The following is an 18,516-nucleotide window of genomic DNA, read 5'->3' on the forward strand; positions in this document are numbered from 1 at the left end:
GGTGCCCCGTATGTGAGAGATGACAAACAGTTGCTGGGTCAACAGAGCAGAAAGAAGCAATGAGATTGTCATGGCTGTAATTGCATTTGTAGAGCAGTTCCCAGCCAGCCTGTGTGTGGAATGGGTAACTTCTGTAACAAGTCTTTAACCCAAAGTGTTCTTTCCCATTGGAGCTGGAAGGCAATAGAACTCAGTGACTAGGCAATGTGTGAGTGTTATTGATGAGGAAAGCCTGCTCTGTCCATCTAAAAGTGTTGCTGTCACACTGGTATGAACAGACATGGGTGACCCTGAAATAAAGTGGGAGCATAGAGCTGAGCATCACAGAATCCCAGCCTGATTTGGTTTGGAATGGACCTTAAAGCTCATCCAGTTCCAACCCCCTGCCACGGGCAGGGACACCTTCCACTAGAGCAGGTTGCTCCCACTCCATCGCAATCCCTGTCTCTCTGGTGGGTTATGGTGTGTGCCTGGGTGGGTTTAACTACGGGGACCGTGTTATTATACACAGACCCAAGTGACGCTGTTCCCCTGGTGATGGATGTGGCTGTTCAGTAAGCACACAGGGTTTGATGTGCTTATTGCTTCTGCTAGAAGCTGCTGCTTGCTCAAACACAGAATCATAGAATAGAACCATGTTGGCAGCTTCAGGTGAGCCAAAAACTCTGGCTGTAGCAGAGGTCTTTCAAAATATAGTAATGAAACCTCAAACCAAATACAATCTATGTGTTGCAATGAAGCTTTGTACTATGTATTTGCCTTACAGGACATGGTGAGGTTCATGCTACCTGCTGAGACATCCAACAAGATCCTAGCTGTGCTGGTGGCCAGCTTGTGCTGGTTCTGTGGGGCATTCAACAACAGCATCCTCCTCCTTCTCCTGCTCATGGGAAGCACTGATGCCACTGGACAGTACAGCGCTGTTGGTCACCCCAGAAGCTCACAGGTCAACATCAAGAGAAAGCCACTTTCCTCGGCAGCCTCAGGTAAGCCCATATCTTAGTCACTCCTCAGTAGAGCACGGGTCCTTCTGGAGGGGTGTAGGAGGGATGTTGGTGAGATGGAGCCCCACCACCTTCCCCCAGCTACTTCTTAGCAATGATACTGTGAAGATCAAGGCAATGAAACACAGTAGGCAACCAGGGAACAGATGTGTGCACCAATAGCCGTGGTGCTTCCAACATTTCCATATCCATTGAGTTTGTAATTACCCATCCTACTGTTTTCCTTAAGGAAGTTGGAAAACACCTGCTGTACAGCTGCTAAAAGCTGGTAAACCTTTGTCCTCAGTATGCCTTAGCAAAGCTGAGGTTGTCCTCAGGGTCCCCAGTGGCTGTTGGGAGGCTGCAGCTCCTGTTGTGGGTGTACTTCTGGCTTATTGTTCATGGCAAGATAGGAGGTTGAGTATAAAGAAAAGCTTTTCTAATGCTTAGTATTACTGTTAGAATCTGGTTTGATCGAGCGTGCTGGGTTGCAGTACCCATGTGTGGTGATGTGATGGTGGGACATAAACATCTGAGACCTGGGTTAAAGGATGAGGGGCCAGCACTGCTTGAAACGCAGCTCAAGCCATTAATACTGCACCCAAAACTGGAATAGCTGCTCTCTATAATGTGTTGTGATGATGAAAGAACAGCAGTGGCCTCTTAAGTCCTTGCCTTCCTCCCCTGGTGACTTTATGTGCCCCTCTCTGTTGGAAAATAAAGCATCTGTAGTGCCTGCTTTGATGGGTGAGCTTAGGAGGAAGATGCTTTGACTTGAATCTATTAAATAACCAATCATGTTTATTGGATTTGCACTGTATTTGTGATACATCTCTCTTTTGCTGACCCTACAATGGGCTTCAACTGCTCCCTGTGTCCCTTCAGCTGCTCCATCCCCTGGTGAGTGCTGTCACGGAGGTGCAAAGATGGAAAACATGTCTGGTTTGTTGGCTTTTGGGTGTTTGCCCCCAAATCTGGGCTGGGAATTGCACTGTCTGTCAGACAGCAGTGGATGTACAAAGTGTGTTAGCAGGGAGCAATCCATGTCTTCCCTGTTTAACAGAGAGCTTTTATTCTGTGCGTTGTGTCACATCCTAAGTGCTCTGTGCTTTCTCTTGTTGCTGTGATTCAACACGTGTAAGAGGACAAGCTTCAAACTAAGAGATGACTGATCCTAATTGCTTGGTGTCTTTAATGGGTACAAGTGAGGTAACGGATGGTGGATGGATGCAGCTGAAGACATGCATCTCTCTGCAAGGAATCAGCTCTGGCGCAAAGTCTGTTCAAATAAAACACCCCATAAGCGATCTATAATAATTAAGTAACATTTAAAAAAACAAAAGAAATAAGGAAAAATAAAAACACACAAAAAACTCCCCATAAACAAGGCCCTAAGCCCCTCCTACTCCCTCCAAAACGCATGAGCGAGGTTCCAGCCTGACGTTTGCTATGGTAGAAAATTGCAGCCTCCCATTAGAGTTTATAAAGAGTAAAACAAAGTCCACCACCTCCATTACCTTGCAACAGGGTCCTGAGCTTTATTTGCCAGCTCCTACCACTAACAGCAACTCTTGCCACAGAGACTAAAAGTCCTTCGTTGCGGAACAAGAACACAATCCCCATTTCAGTGCTGAAGCTCCTGTGTGTCTTCATGAAGCTATTTCAAACACACTAAGTGTTGCATTGCTGGATGCGCTCAAATCCAGTCCCACCTCCCTTACTGACATTATATATATGAAGTAGAGAACACTTGGAACATCTCAAAATTAAGCCCATATCTAAGGAAGTCCTTTATAAAAATACCAGGTGCAAATAGGCCTGAACATAAAGTACAACGACTTCACTCATCAGTGGCTGTGTAGTTCCTGATGCATCATCCTGACAAATGAAGGGTGCCTCGTGGTGCAGCACGGTACCGTCCTCTGGGGTGTTCTTGATATTTGCCCTTCAAAACAAAGAGACAGCAGTAAGCAAAAAGAGTCCCACAATTACGAGCAGAGGAAGGCACAAAATACACATCAGCTGTACAAAAGGGATTATTACATTAAGAAGCTTGGTCCAAATATCCAAATGCCCCAATGTGGGGGCATTAGTCCCAGTCTGGCTCTTGATTCTGAGTACCTGGGCTAGCCAGGCTCAGCTCTGCTGATGTGTGTCACCAGTAAGTGGTAAACACACAGTTCAGCCTAGAAAATAACCAAACCACCACCAAGGCATCCCAGTAGGGAAGAGCTGGACCATCACTTTTCCTGCAGTTTAGTTCTTTTCCAGCATGCAAGTACTGACCTGGCAATGAGCCCTTCTCCAAAGATGCTGGGCGAGGACTGTTGCCTTTGGGCCTGCTGAACACTCACATCACAAGGTAAGACAAAAGAAGAGCTACTTAAGGTGGCACCAGGACCCTTCCCTGCAGCCAGAGCACAGTTTTGCAGCGTAAGTTCTGCATCCCCGGATGAAAAAAGCTGAACATAAAAAAGTCCATTTGCCCAGTGAGGTTAAAAAGGATGCAGTTTTCCTGTGGCCCCCTCTTAGGATAAAGTAGGAATTCACCTTTAGACTTTATTGACCTCATATAATAAAACTTACATAGTTTTTCATGCCCAAAAGCCATGGATTGGGAAGACGACTCATTGCATGAAAAGACAGTGTTATCTTCAACCACGCAGCGACCTGATGTGACTTGGGAGGCAAGATGCTCTCCAGGAGTCCCTCCCAACCTACATTTCTCCATGAGCCTGCCCCAGCTGCAGGATTATCCCCTCCAAAGCCAAACCGCTATGCTGGAGGCAAGGATTATAACTCACCTTGCATTTGATGACAGTGCCAGCCCCAAGAGAATCTGTTCTGCTCTGTTCTTGTGCCAGTCACTGCTGCAGAAGCCCTGGTAAACATGGAAAACAACTCCCCCTTCCCAAACACACCCTGCAAACCCAGGCAGCAGCATAAAAAACCCATCATATAACAAACACCTCTGTTCAGCTAGATGGCTTTTAAGACTGCCTCTCTTTGCTCTGTGTTCAAAGGCATGTCCTGGGGGCACCAAGCCCTACCCCAGGATTGCTGGTGGGTGCTGGGTGCCCTTTCCAGCAGCTCCTTGGGGAACAGAGACACAAAACAGCCACCCAGGGAGCAGGCAAAAGCCTGTACACTGCTTTCTCCCTGCAGGTATTTGCTCTGAAGCAGCTGTGCTTTCAGCTAAACAGTAAAACCCACCCCGGCACCATCCAACAGACCAGAATCACAATCACAGCCTGGTTTGGGTTGGAAGGGACCTTAAAGCTCATCCTGTCCATGGGCAGGGTCACCTTCCACTAGACCAGGTTGTTTCAAGCCACATCCAACCTGGGCTTGATTCTATATGGGCCCTTCATTTGCACAGCAGATCTCAGTAACATCTGGCACCATCTTCAAGTGACTACTTTTAAACATCCCTTTTCCAAAGCTGCAGTCAAAACCCATCATAAAGAATCCATCCTGAGCGCTTGGCAACCTGTGCCAAAGCTTGTAACTAATAGACTTTGATTCCAGCCTGATGTATTTATTTTGTAGGACAAATAGAATTTAGTGAAGGAAAAATCTAATACCCAAATTCAACTCTGGATTTCAATCCACAGCCTCTGTCATTTGTTTTCTCTTCCAGGTTGTCCTACCTGAGGGTGCAAGTCCAAGCAGCAGCTTTGGATGGAAGATATGCTCTGGCATCCTTTACATTCAATTTACTGTTTAGAATCAGAACTCTTTCCCAAGTAGTTGTGACAAGGCAACAGACGGCAGTTTCTAGGACAGCATCTGCTCCTTCCTGTGGCGTCTGCATAATTTAACCAGAACATGGAAGTTCCAATGGAATCGGGGAGCCCACATTTAAGGAGAAACAGGACACACGGCTGTTTGTTTCCTATTCCAAACCTAAACCTTCACATTCCCTCCCACCTCCTCTCCCCCTCTTCATTCAGACCTATTGGGAACTGCTCAGATCACGGGGAGGAAGATTCATTGTGTCTCTTGGCTTCCTAAAACACCGATTCAATGGCAACGACTCTTTGGTCACTACACCAACACCAGAGAAGAGGAATTTGTGTTCAAAGGAGGAAAAGAGGAATGGCATAGAGGAGCAGAGACAGCTTTACAGGCTGTGAGCTTTGGGTGTCCTGGAAGAGAAAGTCAAACCTGGTTCTGCTCCCACACCTCACTGGGAAGCGCAGGAGGGCAGAGCAGCAGGAACAGCTTGGTGCTGCAGAGTGCTTTGGCTCCACTTGGTCCAAGGCCGTGCCAGTGGCTCCCTTCACCCAGGGATCTGCTCCAGTGGTTTTACCACCCCAGAACCACTCGGAGTATCTTGGACAAACAGCCAGAGGACAAACATCAGCTCTCACTGACCTGCAGAGCAAGGACATGCTGTTCTTCAGGAGTTCGTGGTGTTGGTTCAGTTGCGCCTCCTCTCCGTGAAGGTCAGCATGATCCGAGACCACCACCAAAGCCTCTGGGCACAGCTCAATGTTCTCAATGTCATCACGTTCCTTCTCGCTGGAGCAATGTGGACAAAGAGGCGGGGTAAGATCTCCACAGGTTTGGCAAGGCCACGGTGGGATGAGAGGGAAATGGAGCGAGCCCGTGAATAACGAGAAGAAACACTCTGGAAGTTAAAGTGTTTATTGATGTGTTTAAACTTTGTACATTCCCCACAGACCACACTAAGGAGTTTGCAGGTAAATCTGTGCATAGTGGGAAGAGACACGGAGGGTGGGGTGGGGGGGAAAAAGAAAGTCACAGGAAAAATAGAAAAAATACACCACAGGTTACCAGAACCTCCAGATTTAAAAAAGCCGTGAGCATTAACACCAACTATACAAGCATTACAAAGACATGATGGTGAGTGGAACGACACCCCTTTCGTTCTTCTTGGGGCCTATGCATCTCTTTGCCCTTCAAGCAGGCACCTTGTCCCTCTTCCCTCCCCACTTCCAGCGAATTCCACATTCATCAGCTCCCAGAGGTGCTGAACCTTGCAGTGATTTGTCATCTCTGGGCAAAGCCACCCAGAACCGTGCCCGTGGCCCAACGTCACCCAGAGAGATGCAAAGGCTCCAAAATCTGAGTCTCTCAGCTACTTACCACGTTGGTGAGGCAGGAGAGCTGGGGGAATTAGAAAGTAGTAGCGAGAGGGGGCTGTTAATGCCAGGTGAGGACTGAAGGAAACTGGTTCTGAACAGAGGATTTCAATTCAATACCCAGGAACTTCCAACTCTAGAGCAGAACTGAATCTGGCAGGGGGAATGTGCAGACCCCAGGATGCACAAACCATGTTCTAACATTCCACTAGAATAACTATAAACAGAGATGCTAGAAGCCTTTTAACTCCTTGCCTCCAGGGAGTCTTTGATTCCTAGAGCCCAGGCTGCTAAGCAGCAGGGTGCACACCACTGGCATATGAGGATGGGGGGGGGTCTCTTTTTTTTTTTTTACTCTTTTTTTTCTCTTTTTCTCTTTTTTTTTCTTGTTATCAGGGTTTTTTGTTAGTTTCCATTCCCAATTGCTTCCTTCTGTGTCACAGTTCCTATCCCTAAATTAATCTCTTTGCAACTCCCAGTGAAATTAACTTGAAAATCAAAATCCAAAGGAAAACCCAAATACTGCTTTATATATAAAAGCCAAAATGACTCAAGAGCCACAACTGTCTCCTTTTTACAAGGCGGGCTGGGACAAAGGACCCTCAATATACAGGTGGTCTATCTGAAATAAAAATCCACATTTCCCATTTTATATATATAGAGCTTGTATCAGACATCAGAACAACAGAACTAGTATTTCCCAGATTATTAAAAAAACCAAAAAAAAACCAAAAAAGAAAACTACATCTCAGTCAAATATCTGCAATAGATCCATTTTTCCCATTTAAGGAGATTTATATATCATATTGTTATATTATCATTTCTTCACCCATTTAAAAGAATGGAAATTGCAACTCTACAGTAGTAATTATAGTCTTAATGATCCAGGAGTTCTGAATGTAAGATGAAGTCCTCTCGAAGCAACTGTTGGTCAGTAGTTGATCCAAAACGCTGGACCACTTTGGCCCTCCGCCCTGAGCCTTTCCCACCCAGGGCTGTTGTATCTTCATCTCTTTTATATCTGCATCTGCTCCAGGTATTTGTAAGTGGGGTTCTCGTAGCCGTGGTTTTGCATCTTGCTCAGATGCCGCTCTTCTGGGGTAAGCATCGGGTCAACCTTTGGGAAGAACAGAGGGTTACTGCTCAAAGGAGGAACTTGAAGGCCTTATATCACAGTACCAAAAGCTGATGGGCACACGCTGGATAAATACCACAGCAAGCAGCAAACAGGGAAAAAAGGTTAAACCACAAAAAATAATCAGCTTAACAGAGTTCCCCGTTCAGACGCTATTGCCTCCTGCCTGCTCTTGCCTATTTGGAGATGCTCTGCACAAATCTCTTACTAAGTGAGCCAACGTTACAAGTGTGGGACCTGCTTCTCTCATTAAAGAGGTCATTATGATTTCCTGCATCAGTTGGGCAAAGGGGAAAAGCAGCTTTCTCCAGACTCCATTAAGTCATCATTAGAAATGTGCATGTTGGGAGCAGAAGGAAGGAGGAGGAACCTCGCTCTGTCTTAATAGTTGTTACATTAGTCGGGAGGACAAATTGCTGTAGATTGACTGACTTACTCCCCTGCTAAAAATATCGCCTGAAAAGCTTATTTACTGCTAAATCCTACCCTGAGCCAGGCAGGGAAACCTAACTGAATTCCCTGTGATCCGGGAATACAACTGTGAAGTGACAGGTCCCACCACGGCACGCCGATGACCAACACCTGCACACTAATAAATGAGTGATGAACGTGTCAGCATCTACAGAGTTAAGCCCCATCTAGCTAGGAGTGGAGCTGCTGATGGCTTGGCAGCTCCTGCCATCTTCGCCCCCTACACACAACATGTGATTCCATGCTGACTATTTTCATCCTCAGTTATGGAGCAGGAGTCGTTTCTCACCTCCACAATCCCATGGCTGATGGTCCCATACTGCCTCTTCCTCAGCATCACCAAGCTGATGACTATAACAGTAGCTATGGCAACAGCAATCACCAAAAGGCCAATAAGGGCACTGCTGCTGAAACTGAAGTCATCACGGAGGGAGTTGTCATTATCCTGGAGGGAAGAGAACAACACAGAAGTTAGAGGAAGAGCCATGAGGAAGACGTGCTGCTAAACCTAAAAGGTGGCATAAAGACCTAAAAGGTCTTTAACCATCTGTGGTATCAAGACATGACTGATTACACTGGACAGGGTAAACATTTCACCTCTAAATATTTCACCAAAAGGATAACCAACACAAAATTGTTCCTCTGCTCAGGCATTCTGGACAGGCAGTGACCCACACTGCTTCCCCATCCCACAAAACACTTACGCAAGAGACAGGTCAGGTTCTAACATGTATTTACTGTTCACACCACTATGCAGCAAGGCTGGTGCTGTGTGACCTCTCAGAGCAGCATCAAGGGACCAAACCCCAAATTCAGTCCCACACAGGAACCAAACCCCAGCTTTAGGAACATGCCCATCGCTGACCATGTACGTACCGGCTCGTCCACCAGCCCACCAACACGCTCCGCATTGAAAATCATCTCCTTCACATCCAGGGTTTCATCAATTACCTGAGAACAGCCACAAAAGTGCTTTATGAAGGGAGCTATACAAGGCAGAAGGGATGTGGAGGCACGCAAGAGACCTTTAATGAAGACTAGCAAAGACTCAGAACCATATTTCCCCTGCTCTCAACTGTTCTCCAACATTTTAAGCCACCAGAGCTAGTACTGCAGCTATCTGGACATCCAGACTACCTCAAACTAAAGACTCAAATGAAAACCCAGGTCCTAGTTTTGGACACAGCACTTCTGCTGTGGAAGATGTAACCTGGGGCTTTAAAACCCCCCTTTTTGGGGGGTTAGAACTACATGATCTTAAGATCCTTTCCAACCCAAACCATTCTGTGATTCTATGATTCTATGAAACAATCTTGAAAGGAAACTCTCAAAAGTCAACTGTGTTGGTTTTTTAACCCAGGGAACTGAGGCAAGGCTGCCACTAGAACGTCATGAATTCTGTACACTGTAAATAGAGCTAATACCAACTGGCTTGCTCCCCTTCAGAAGGCAGCAGGGCCTTTCTTGCCATGAAAAATAGGTGGGAAGACAGATGGATCACACAGTGTGTTCAGACGGCGAGCTACCTAGCTCAAATCAAGCCATACCAGAGGGTCTCTGCTTGGGAAAGCAGTTACTAAATCAGACAGATCTCCAGCTCAGACTGCCAGAGATCTAGATCTCTTTCCTTCCCTCACCCTCCCACCCTTCTGATGCTAAGCAGTATTAAGAGCCTACAATAGTCAGAAAACTGACTCCCCCACACCATATGGATAACGACTGCAGTGACATTCTGTAAGCATGGAAATAAGCCACTGCTATTAATTAGTGTCCCCAGCAAACTCGGCTTTACAAAAGAAAGGTGGAGGGCTCACCACATTTTCATCCACTTTCTTCTTGCTGTTAATCACCTTTTCTTCAGCGCCGATCAGCCCATCCAGCTCAGTCATGCCAGAACCTGCACCAGAAGAGCAAGGCACGGACCATTACTCAGTGACTTTGGGAAGAGTTACCTACTCTTTGTAGAGCTGCCATGGCTAGTGTGTTTAACCACATGGATCGCTGATTATTAACCTGTCTTCATGCTGTTGTGTCAGAAGGGGAGCTTGTAAGCTATGCTACAGTGACAAGTGACTGGGGGGGGGTTCTGTTAATGAGTGGGAATGAGGTGGCAATGAGAGGAGCAGACAAGACTCACCAAAACCAGGCTGAGGTGTCAATCCACAAATACCATCTACCGCTAAGTGCTGCTGTTAGAAGGTTCAAGGCAACGTGTTAACACAAGGTGTGAGCGTGCAGTTCCTTTCTGCAGATGTCACTTGGGGTCAGCACCACCTCACTGTGACCCCGTGCTGGAGGCACACATCTCCTCCGTGCTGGGAGCCAGCACGCAGGGAATGCTGGCACCCATTCTTTTGCAATCAAGCGCATCAGCAAGTGCCTCGGGAATGAGAATTTCAAGGTCACCCAGCTCTGTAATGAGCTGCTGTCCCTTCGCTGGCACAAGCCCAGAAACAATAAATCCCAGGATAAGGGAGGAGCAACGAGCTACGCCAGCCTTTGTACCAGAACATCACTCACCCATTTCTAGGCTGAAACTAGTATAGGATCAAGAGAGGAATATCAATTAACAGGAGGCGGCTGCTCCGCATAAACTGTTTGGATCTGAAGCGTTTATAAATAGATTGGATCAATAAGAGAAGAGTCTGATGCAAGATACAAAGACCTAACATAACACAGCACATCAGGAGAAAGCCTCTTTTCCATTATCTGCAGGGACAACACAACGTCCTTCACAACACCTAAGCCTCTCTAATGCAAAAGCAGGAGGACAGCAAAGCCTCAGACCTACAGCGGGGTCTCTCCAATGCAGAGCATGAGGTGGGGGAAATACTGCTACAGCACTTAACACTTTGGCAGTGACTGCCTACACCTCTCCACAAGCTGCTGAGCTTGCAGGTTGCCTAAGACATTATGTCAGCCACTGCTGAAATTGGCAGCATGTTCTTTGATGAGATGTAAGAAGAGGCTGCTTGGCTTCAAGGCAAGTTTTTACTGCCTGAAAACGCCAAGGAAACTAATGTTTCACTCCAACTCCTCCCAAAAGAAGCATCTCAGGGTTTTTTTGCATTCCCTTTCCCTATCCAGCTCTTTGGAAACAGTAATCAGATTCCAAGCACGGCCAAGACTGGCGGTCTGACTTCTCACGGCTGCCCGAGCAGGTCATGTTATTGTGAAAGGTAATGATGGGGATTTTGTGGAGAGACCAGCCACAAATAACTTTTAGAGAACTACTGTGTCAGCTTTTGGCCTATGGCTGTTTTATTCAATCCTCAGGAGCCAACGCAGCAGAGTCTCCAGGGCTGGGAGTTCTGAGCTTTGCTATTTGTCACAGTGTGCTGTACCAAATAACAGACCCAGTTCTATGTAGCTCAAAGGCACAGTTTAGACTATATACTTCCCGGGGGAAAGAAACTCACACACATGCACAACATCCCCCACAAAACTCCCTAGCAGCCCTCCTGAAATACAGTGTAGAGATAAGGAGCAAGTGCAGATATAATCTTTGTCCCCAAGTCATCAGAAACTCTCCTATGGGGCTTGGAGCAACCTGCTCTAGTGGAAGGTGTCCCTGCCCGTGGCAGGGGGTTGGAACTGGATGAGCTTTAAGGTCCCTTCCAATCCAAAGGATGCCATGATTCTATGAAATGGGGAGCACCAGCTTATCCTGATCACCTTGAAGTCAATGAAGCACTTGTCCAAAGGAAAAAAATCAAACTAAAGGCTGTCCTAATTCCTTCCAGAGCAGACAGTGCACTGAATTAGCTGTATGCTGTTCCACAAGAGGGATGAAGGTGACTTACACTTGTAGAGAAAGGCTGTTAATGAGCATAGTTCCAAGCTTTCTGGCCTTCACTGTGTTACAAAACTATCTGTATTCATATTCAATGGTTATTAGCAAAATTCTTTCCTCTCCCTTTGAGATTCTGCACAATGTGTTTGTAACCAAAGGCAGATTAAAATGCTGGGTTTACATCCCACGCACAGCACACGTACCACTGCTCTGCAAGAGCGTTTTAGGAATTAGCCTGCAATTTCCACTTCAGGAATGAGATCTGTGGTAGCAAAACACCCAGGCCTCATCTTCACCTGAGACTGTACCGCTAACGAAGAAGTTAATTTAATGCCAGTATCTCTCTGCTGCTTTTCCAGCCCAGGCAGCCCCACTAAGCCAGGCACTGAGTTCCTGCAGAATTAATAAGGAGCTAAAAGAGAAATGGATAATCACACAGGACTTTACTAGCACGGAGAGATGCTACGAGTGGAAAGGGGGATGCTGAGGAGACCACAAAGAAGGAATCTCCTAATGCATGTGTCCCAGACTAGCTGCACTCTATGGTATCTATGAGGACACTTAGCCAAGAAACACAACCCACGTCTGCTGCGGCACCGGTTCCTAGTTTAGTGCTGTCATCAAGGATGGATTCCACAGCAGGGACAAGAGCCTCCAGACTATTTTCCATCACCACTGTGAGATTTATCTTGCCAAGTGCCCAACTGGAGATGCTGCAAGCAGCCTGCTAGGTTTCTTGAGGGCAAAAAAGCTACTCCAAGACACCTTGTGAGCCCAGCAGGGAGGAACACACGCACTCAATGAGATGCTCAGACTAGCTTGTTTCTTTAACACTAGTCCTAAACAAGCACAGCTGAAAGTTACTGATCTAAATGAGAGCAGGGAAATGAAAATCAAGGTGAGTATGGAACTAACATGAAGCTATCAGACACACTGAGAAGGTAGGACAGTGATCGAAAGCACTGTGAGGGAGCAGCTTAGAACCAACCTTTTTTCATTGGGTGGTACAAATCCGTCTGAGGATCTAGCAGGAGGGAAAACAAAAACAAAAATAGCAGAGAAAGGAGATTAAGAGAGAAAGGAAAAGGCTTGTGCATGATTTCTGACTCAGAGCCTGGGAAAAGCTTTTAGTCCTCAGCCTTCTTTAAGCTCAGGACTCTGTCCAAGCATTTGTAAAGTCAACGCGCACACACACCAGCTGTCAACACCCAACAGTACAACAAAATACAGCTTTAAAATAAAGAGAACTCCTACAGCCCTTCCACAGGGCACAGACTCAACATAACATGAGAGCATTTTGCTTAAAGACTGAAAATTCATTGCAGAGTCAAGCCACGCAGTCAGAATGTGAAACTCCCTGCAAAATGGGAAGAGATAAACCAATTCTGCCAAGAGAAGAATGGGAAAACCAACAGAGAAGCTCAGTGCAGTACAAGTGGCACTGCCTCTTTCCAGGGGTACTGCTGGGGCAGCTGCTTTCCTCTTAGAGCACCCAAAGGGATGGAGCTTTCTGTTCCACCAAGCTGAGCCTAAGATAAAAGCACCTCTGTTGTGTAAAGCCAGTTTCCAGTTCCACATACCTTCACTTTCAGGCAAGGCTGGGAAGGTTTTCACCTGGAACGGACGGAAAGGTTTGCCCTCCAGGGGAATTTCTTCACTCTCCTCAGAGCTCACCCTGACATCCACCTGGGATTCCGAAATGGAGGATGTGAACTGATCCATGTCTGCACGTTGCTCCTGAAGCAGCTCATCTGAAAGGAGTAAGAGGAAATATTACACAAACTGCATGAAGCCTGGCAGGGACAGAAAGAGGCAGATGGCTTGAACCGAGCTGAGGCAGGGCTGCAGGGAATGCTGCTGAGGGCTGCCAGGTTATCTTATCTCGCATGCTCTGAAGTCTCATCTGGAATTCTCAAGTAAAGGTGTCACCTAGAAATACACACAAATAAGGGCCAAGGGGTTTGATGTGGCAAGAGGTTTTGGCAAGACGGGATTAAACTATAAAGCGGGAAAGCACCTGCCTATTTTTATGGATCTTTTTCATCTCCCTTTGAGAAACAGCTTTGCTATTTGGAATGCTGTTGACTCTTTTTGATACAGGCAGTGGAAGTTCTTAGGTACAAGCTACTCTGGATGTGTTGCAAAACATTGCCAGTCAGCTGCGGACCTGCTCCTGCAAGCCCAGAGGAGCCCCATGATGATGCTGTGAGGGCTGGAGCAGCTCTGCTCTGGAGCCGGGCTGAGAGAGCTGGGCTGGGGCAGCCTCGAGAAGAGAAGGCTCCTGAAGGGGAGACCTTAGAGCAGCTCCAGTGCCTAAAGGGGCTCCAGGAAACCTGGAGAGGGGCTTTGGACAAGGGATGGAGGGACAGGACAAGGGGAATGGCTTTAACCTGCCAGAGGGGAGACTGAGATGAGCTCTGAGGCAGAAGCTCTTCCCTGTGAGGGTGCTGAGGCGCTGGCACAGGGTGCCCAGAGAAGCTGTGGCTGCCCCATCCCTGGCAGTGTTCAAGGCCAGGTTGGACACAGGGGCTTGGAGCAACCTGCTCTAGTGGAAGGTGTCCCTGCCCGTGGCAGGGGGCTGGAGCTGGATGAGCTTTAAGGTCCCTTCCAGCTCAAACCCATTCTGTGATTCTGTGTTTCTAAAACCCTGAGAGTATCTGCCCTGTGGTACCTAAGCCTGAGAGCCTGTTGTGCAGGGCATCCCCTCAAAGGAGCTAGCCATCTTTTTGGAGGTTGCTATAAAAAAGCTTGTCTAACACGGTGACATGGGAGCTGGCACAGAGACACTCACCAATCTCATCCTGGATTTCTTCAGCCACATATGGCACCTTGTAGAGCAGAGACAAGCTTTGATTCATCCGCTCCTCAATCACATGGAGATGTGTCATCACCTGCAGATGTACAAGAGTGTGTTGGAGGAGGCAAAGACTGTCAGTCACTCGATTGGTACCGGTCCTTCACTTGCTTCATTAAGCATCTGCTACTGGTGGTGGATCTGCCATCACAAGCAACAGAACGGGACAAGGGTCCACCTAGTCTCATTCTCTGGATGATAGTCTCTAACACATCACTCTGATAGAACTGGTTGTTTGTGCATGGCCCTCTCGGTATTTTGGGAAAGGCTGGGAGCAAGACGGAGAGGATGTGGCTGACTCTTGCTGTAACCAGCTCTCCACTGGAAGTGCTGGAGCTGGTATTTCCCATCCGCCAGACACGGTCATAATTCATTTCCTGCAGCAGCTACAAGCAAGTGCTTTATTAAATGGATTATCATTCCTGACTACTAGAAGAGATACACACAAAGGGAGTAGACAATATTATTTATCAACTCTGGCTGCAGAACAAAGGTGCCTTTCAGAACAACGGTGGCATTACATTTGTCTTACACCCACTACACCCACTCACTGCCAACAGCATTCTCCCCTCATTTGAGAAATGAATTCCAACTCCAGGCAACCTCAAATCGCTCTTCCCCAGCATATTAAATTCGCTGGTAAAGTCAAGCCTGACCTGAAGAGGGTGCTGCATAATCAGGGATCACGTAGACAACAAAAAACATATATCTGGACGACTTAACGTTGAAATAAAGGAGTTGAAAGGACCTGTTTTACAGTCTGATGTGTGCCTGACCTTTAAGAGCAAGGATGAAAGCAATTTAATTTTACATGTGGCAGCTCGTCAATCAAGGGCATCGATTGGGGCGCTTAAAGTGCATCTGAAAAGCAAAGGGAATGGAAATTGAACTGTCCCACCCACATCCCTCCCCTGCCGATCTGTTGACACTGCAGCCTTCAGAATGAATTAAAGACTGTTTAGGTTTTAGCTTAAGAATACAGCTCACACAGGCTCTCTTGGGCTTTGGCAGTGTCAGAACAAAGGGTCAGGGTGGGCCGTGCTCGCTGTGCTAAGCTGCCTCTGAAAACAGCTATCACGTATTCCGCACCGCAAGGCAAACAGCAGCTTGTAAATACCACCGGGATGTGCAGCTTGGCAAGAATCAGAGCAGCAGTGGCACATAACCCGAGGGACAAGGGCTGAAGGTGCACTGCTAGCACCCAGGAACAGCAGGAAACCACCAGGACACCTCCAAGGGTGAATTTTGCTTCTAGAAAATCACTGCAACATGACTCTACACCTCACCAAAGGTGATAGGAATGGGCTCCAGCCCCTGTCTTACTCTTAAACCAGCATGTTTCCATTAACTGGTTATAAAGCCAAGTAATGAGGTATTTTTTCCTCTCTCTTTCCATTTGGATGTGCTCCACCACCTTGTCTCCTTGCAGCTCTCTATTCCTTTCTGTTCTGGCATATCTTCCATGCATTACAGAATTCAAAGATGTGTCAAAAGCAGCAAGCCCACCCCAAACTGGGACTGGTGGGAACACAGATTACATTCCTGAAGCTGCAACTGGACAGTCAGTGCTCTCTGCTTCTCTCTGAACTTGTGAAAGGACATACCCTTATGAACAGATCTTTTTAACATGAATTGGCCATTCTTATTTTGACTCTTACTTAGGCCTTTCCGTACATCTTCCACCTTTTCAAAGGTGGGTTGTAAAAACAAGTGCCATGATGTAATTCAAAGGACTTGTGGAATATCTGCAACTCCTCTTACAAGTACCAATGGCCAGGTTTGACACCCACTTGAAGCAGCGTATTCACGAGCACTACCCAGCACAAAGAAAATGACTTTCTGGCTGTTCAGGAGTAAAATATATCGCAAGAGCACAAAATAAAACTCATCAAAAGTAGACTTTCTAATAAAGCCAACAACGATGATCAAGTGCTTGGGAAGGGTTATGTATTATGCTTCAGAACCAAGACAGTAACTCTGCAGAGGCATGAAAGATTCCCACAAACCCAAAACACAGGCATGTGAAGAAGCAGCCTAACGAAAGTAACACACAGACAGGAGGTCCTGGAAGAAGTGAGGCAGTCAGTTCAAGGATGACCAAGTCCCCACCAAATAATCTCAAGGGTGTTTGACAAAAGGAAACATAAAAATGATACCAAACTAGTTCTAAACTCCTAGACTTGTCCTTGTGACCAACAATAATTCCTGTATAAACCAGAGCTCCAGTTTTGAGCACTACGCACCAAGGAAACTTGCACAGACAGCATATCTGATGACAAAAAGAACGGGAGATCTCTGCACAAGAATGAGAAGTTGCTATAGTACCCAGCAAATGCACAGCTTCTAAATCCTCTGACAGCCAGGCCTGGCTAACAATGCCTGCCTTGATAGAAACATTCTTATACCTGAGATTTCATCTGTGCAGCCTTTTCTGGGTCAACTGCCAGGACGTGCTGGTAGTGGCGGATGGTGTGCAGCCGGTCCTTGTTCTCGGCACGCACATAGCGCTTCAGAGCTTGCAGGATGCGGTGGGGCTGTGGGATTTGAGGAGGGGAAGAGTTCAGTTCTATTTGAGCCAATTCACAGCTGAAACACAGCACTGGAGAAAATACCCGTTTTTCTTTTATGTTAAGTCTGTTAGAGCAATTGTGCCTTATGAACACCAAACAAAGCGGTGGGTTTCTTAACCAGGCAGAAAGGAGGAGTCAGTTAGGAGACCCACAGCTAAGTCTGCAGGAACTGCCACGCTGGAGAAAGCTTTACAGAACCCATTCCCAGCTTCTGCCTTGGCAACCCACAGGCAGTCTTCTCACCGAGCTGTTCCCACCTTCCACCCTGCAAAGAAACTCACCCGTGGTGGGTCAGCCTGCAGGGCAGCCAGGTAGTTCTCCAGAGCGATGCGGCGGCGGTCGTTCAGCATAGCTTCCACACGAGCAAGGTGAGTTTCCACGAGCTGCTGCTTCTCACTTGCTGCCTCTTTCTCCAGGGATTTCACCATTGCCTGGAAGTGCTACAACAAAGAAAGTGCATGAAAGGCGCTGCAGGCATCAGAGTCACCTATTCTCACTCCTCTGAACAAAGAGAGCCTGTCACACTGCATGTCCTAGGTATTCATAGCAGGGGAGAAGGGCACTGCTATGTGCCCTTGTTGATGCAGATTTCATCTTTGCAAATTCAATGGTGACTATTTGCCTTCCAAACTGCCTTCACAAGCCATTTTGGAGGTCTGAGGAAGGCATGTGGCCTTGCAGATAAAGCTCGTGGTGGGAGATCCAGGCTGTGCTGAACAAATGACATGGTATTAACTCTTTCCCTTGACTTTGCAGTATGGAAACAGGATTGATCCCTTCAGCATAGAGCCAATAATCTGAATTTGCAGAAGTTCACAAAGGTATCACGTAGGGGATGTTTCATCAGTACTCCTTCAGATCAAACCTCTATATAGTCTATTAGAAAGGTCATAACCCACATCTCCAAATGAATCAGAAAAGTCCCTTAAGTGTTGTTATATTTCAACAGACATGATGACAAACTCTTTTAGACTTGCACATATTTCCAAACAGTGGCTCGTGTTAAAAAATTTAGAGAGAAAACTGTGTTCCAGGATGAAATCCAAAGTGGGTGTCAGCCACTTAAGATGGATATTGGTTTGAGGGAACTTCACATAGTTGTCCCTGCCAGAAGAGCCTGCCCCCAGCAACCCCATACTGAGAATATCCCTGATTAACTTTGCAGTCTAACTGAACATTCCTCATAAGGCAGAAGATTGGCACTTTGGCAGCAAACCAGCTTTATCTGCTGGCTAAGTGGTTTTTGCTAAGTCTGCCCAAACAGGAAATGTGTGTCCAGAGAGTCAAGGCCAATCTGAGCTGGGCTGTGAGGCCACTGGTTAGTGTGGAACAGGCCAAAGGACTGAAGTTACAATTTGGCTCTGGTGTCGCTACGCTTGAGGGGTGAGACAGCTTCTTACTGCTGGGTTTAGGGAAGGACCTGGCACGGTATCAGCTCATCTCCAGCATTAAGAACAAAGCATGCATTTGAATCAAATCTCCTCTACAAGGCAGCTGCTGACAGAACAAGAAAGCTGTTCTTCCATCTCAGCTGCCTGTTGGCTTTGAACACTTCAATCTCTCATTTATTGAAACGATGAAGGCCAAGCACCAGTAACTTTC

At 46.9% G+C, this 18,516-nt stretch overlaps 1 protein-coding gene across 8 annotated transcripts in view; it reads right to left on the bottom strand.

Moving 5' to 3' along the window:
• Positions 1-5,617: 5,617 nt before the first annotated feature.
• Positions 5,618-18,516, bottom strand: part of APLP2 (amyloid beta precursor like protein 2) — a 46,567-nt gene continuing 33,668 nt past the window's right edge. For 2 of the 8 annotated variants that reach the window (XM_030505541.1, XM_030505537.1), the window contains 9 exons: positions 17,196-17,354; positions 16,750-16,878; positions 14,282-14,381; positions 13,071-13,241; positions 12,479-12,514; positions 9,515-9,594; positions 8,574-8,648; positions 7,987-8,142; positions 5,618-7,208 (listed from right to left, as the gene is read on the bottom strand). In XM_030505541.1, coding sequence (XP_030361401.1) covers positions 7,107-7,208; positions 7,987-8,142; positions 8,574-8,648; positions 9,515-9,594; positions 12,479-12,514; positions 13,071-13,241; positions 14,282-14,381; positions 16,750-16,878; positions 17,196-17,354 — 1,008 coding nt within the window. In that variant the 3' untranslated portion in view covers positions 5,618-7,106. Of the gene's footprint in view, positions 7,209-7,986; positions 8,143-8,573; positions 8,649-9,511; positions 9,595-12,478; positions 12,515-13,070; positions 13,242-14,281; positions 14,382-16,749; positions 16,879-17,195; positions 17,355-18,516 lie in introns of all 8 variants that reach the window. The other 6 variants (XM_030505540.1, XM_030505536.1, XM_030505543.1 and 3 more) reach the window with 3 other exon arrangements.

Source organism: Strigops habroptila, chromosome 17, assembly GCF_004027225.2.
Source record: "Strigops habroptila isolate Jane chromosome 17, bStrHab1.2.pri, whole genome shotgun sequence".
NCBI classification, from domain to species: domain Eukaryota; kingdom Metazoa; phylum Chordata; class Aves; order Psittaciformes; family Psittacidae; genus Strigops; species Strigops habroptila.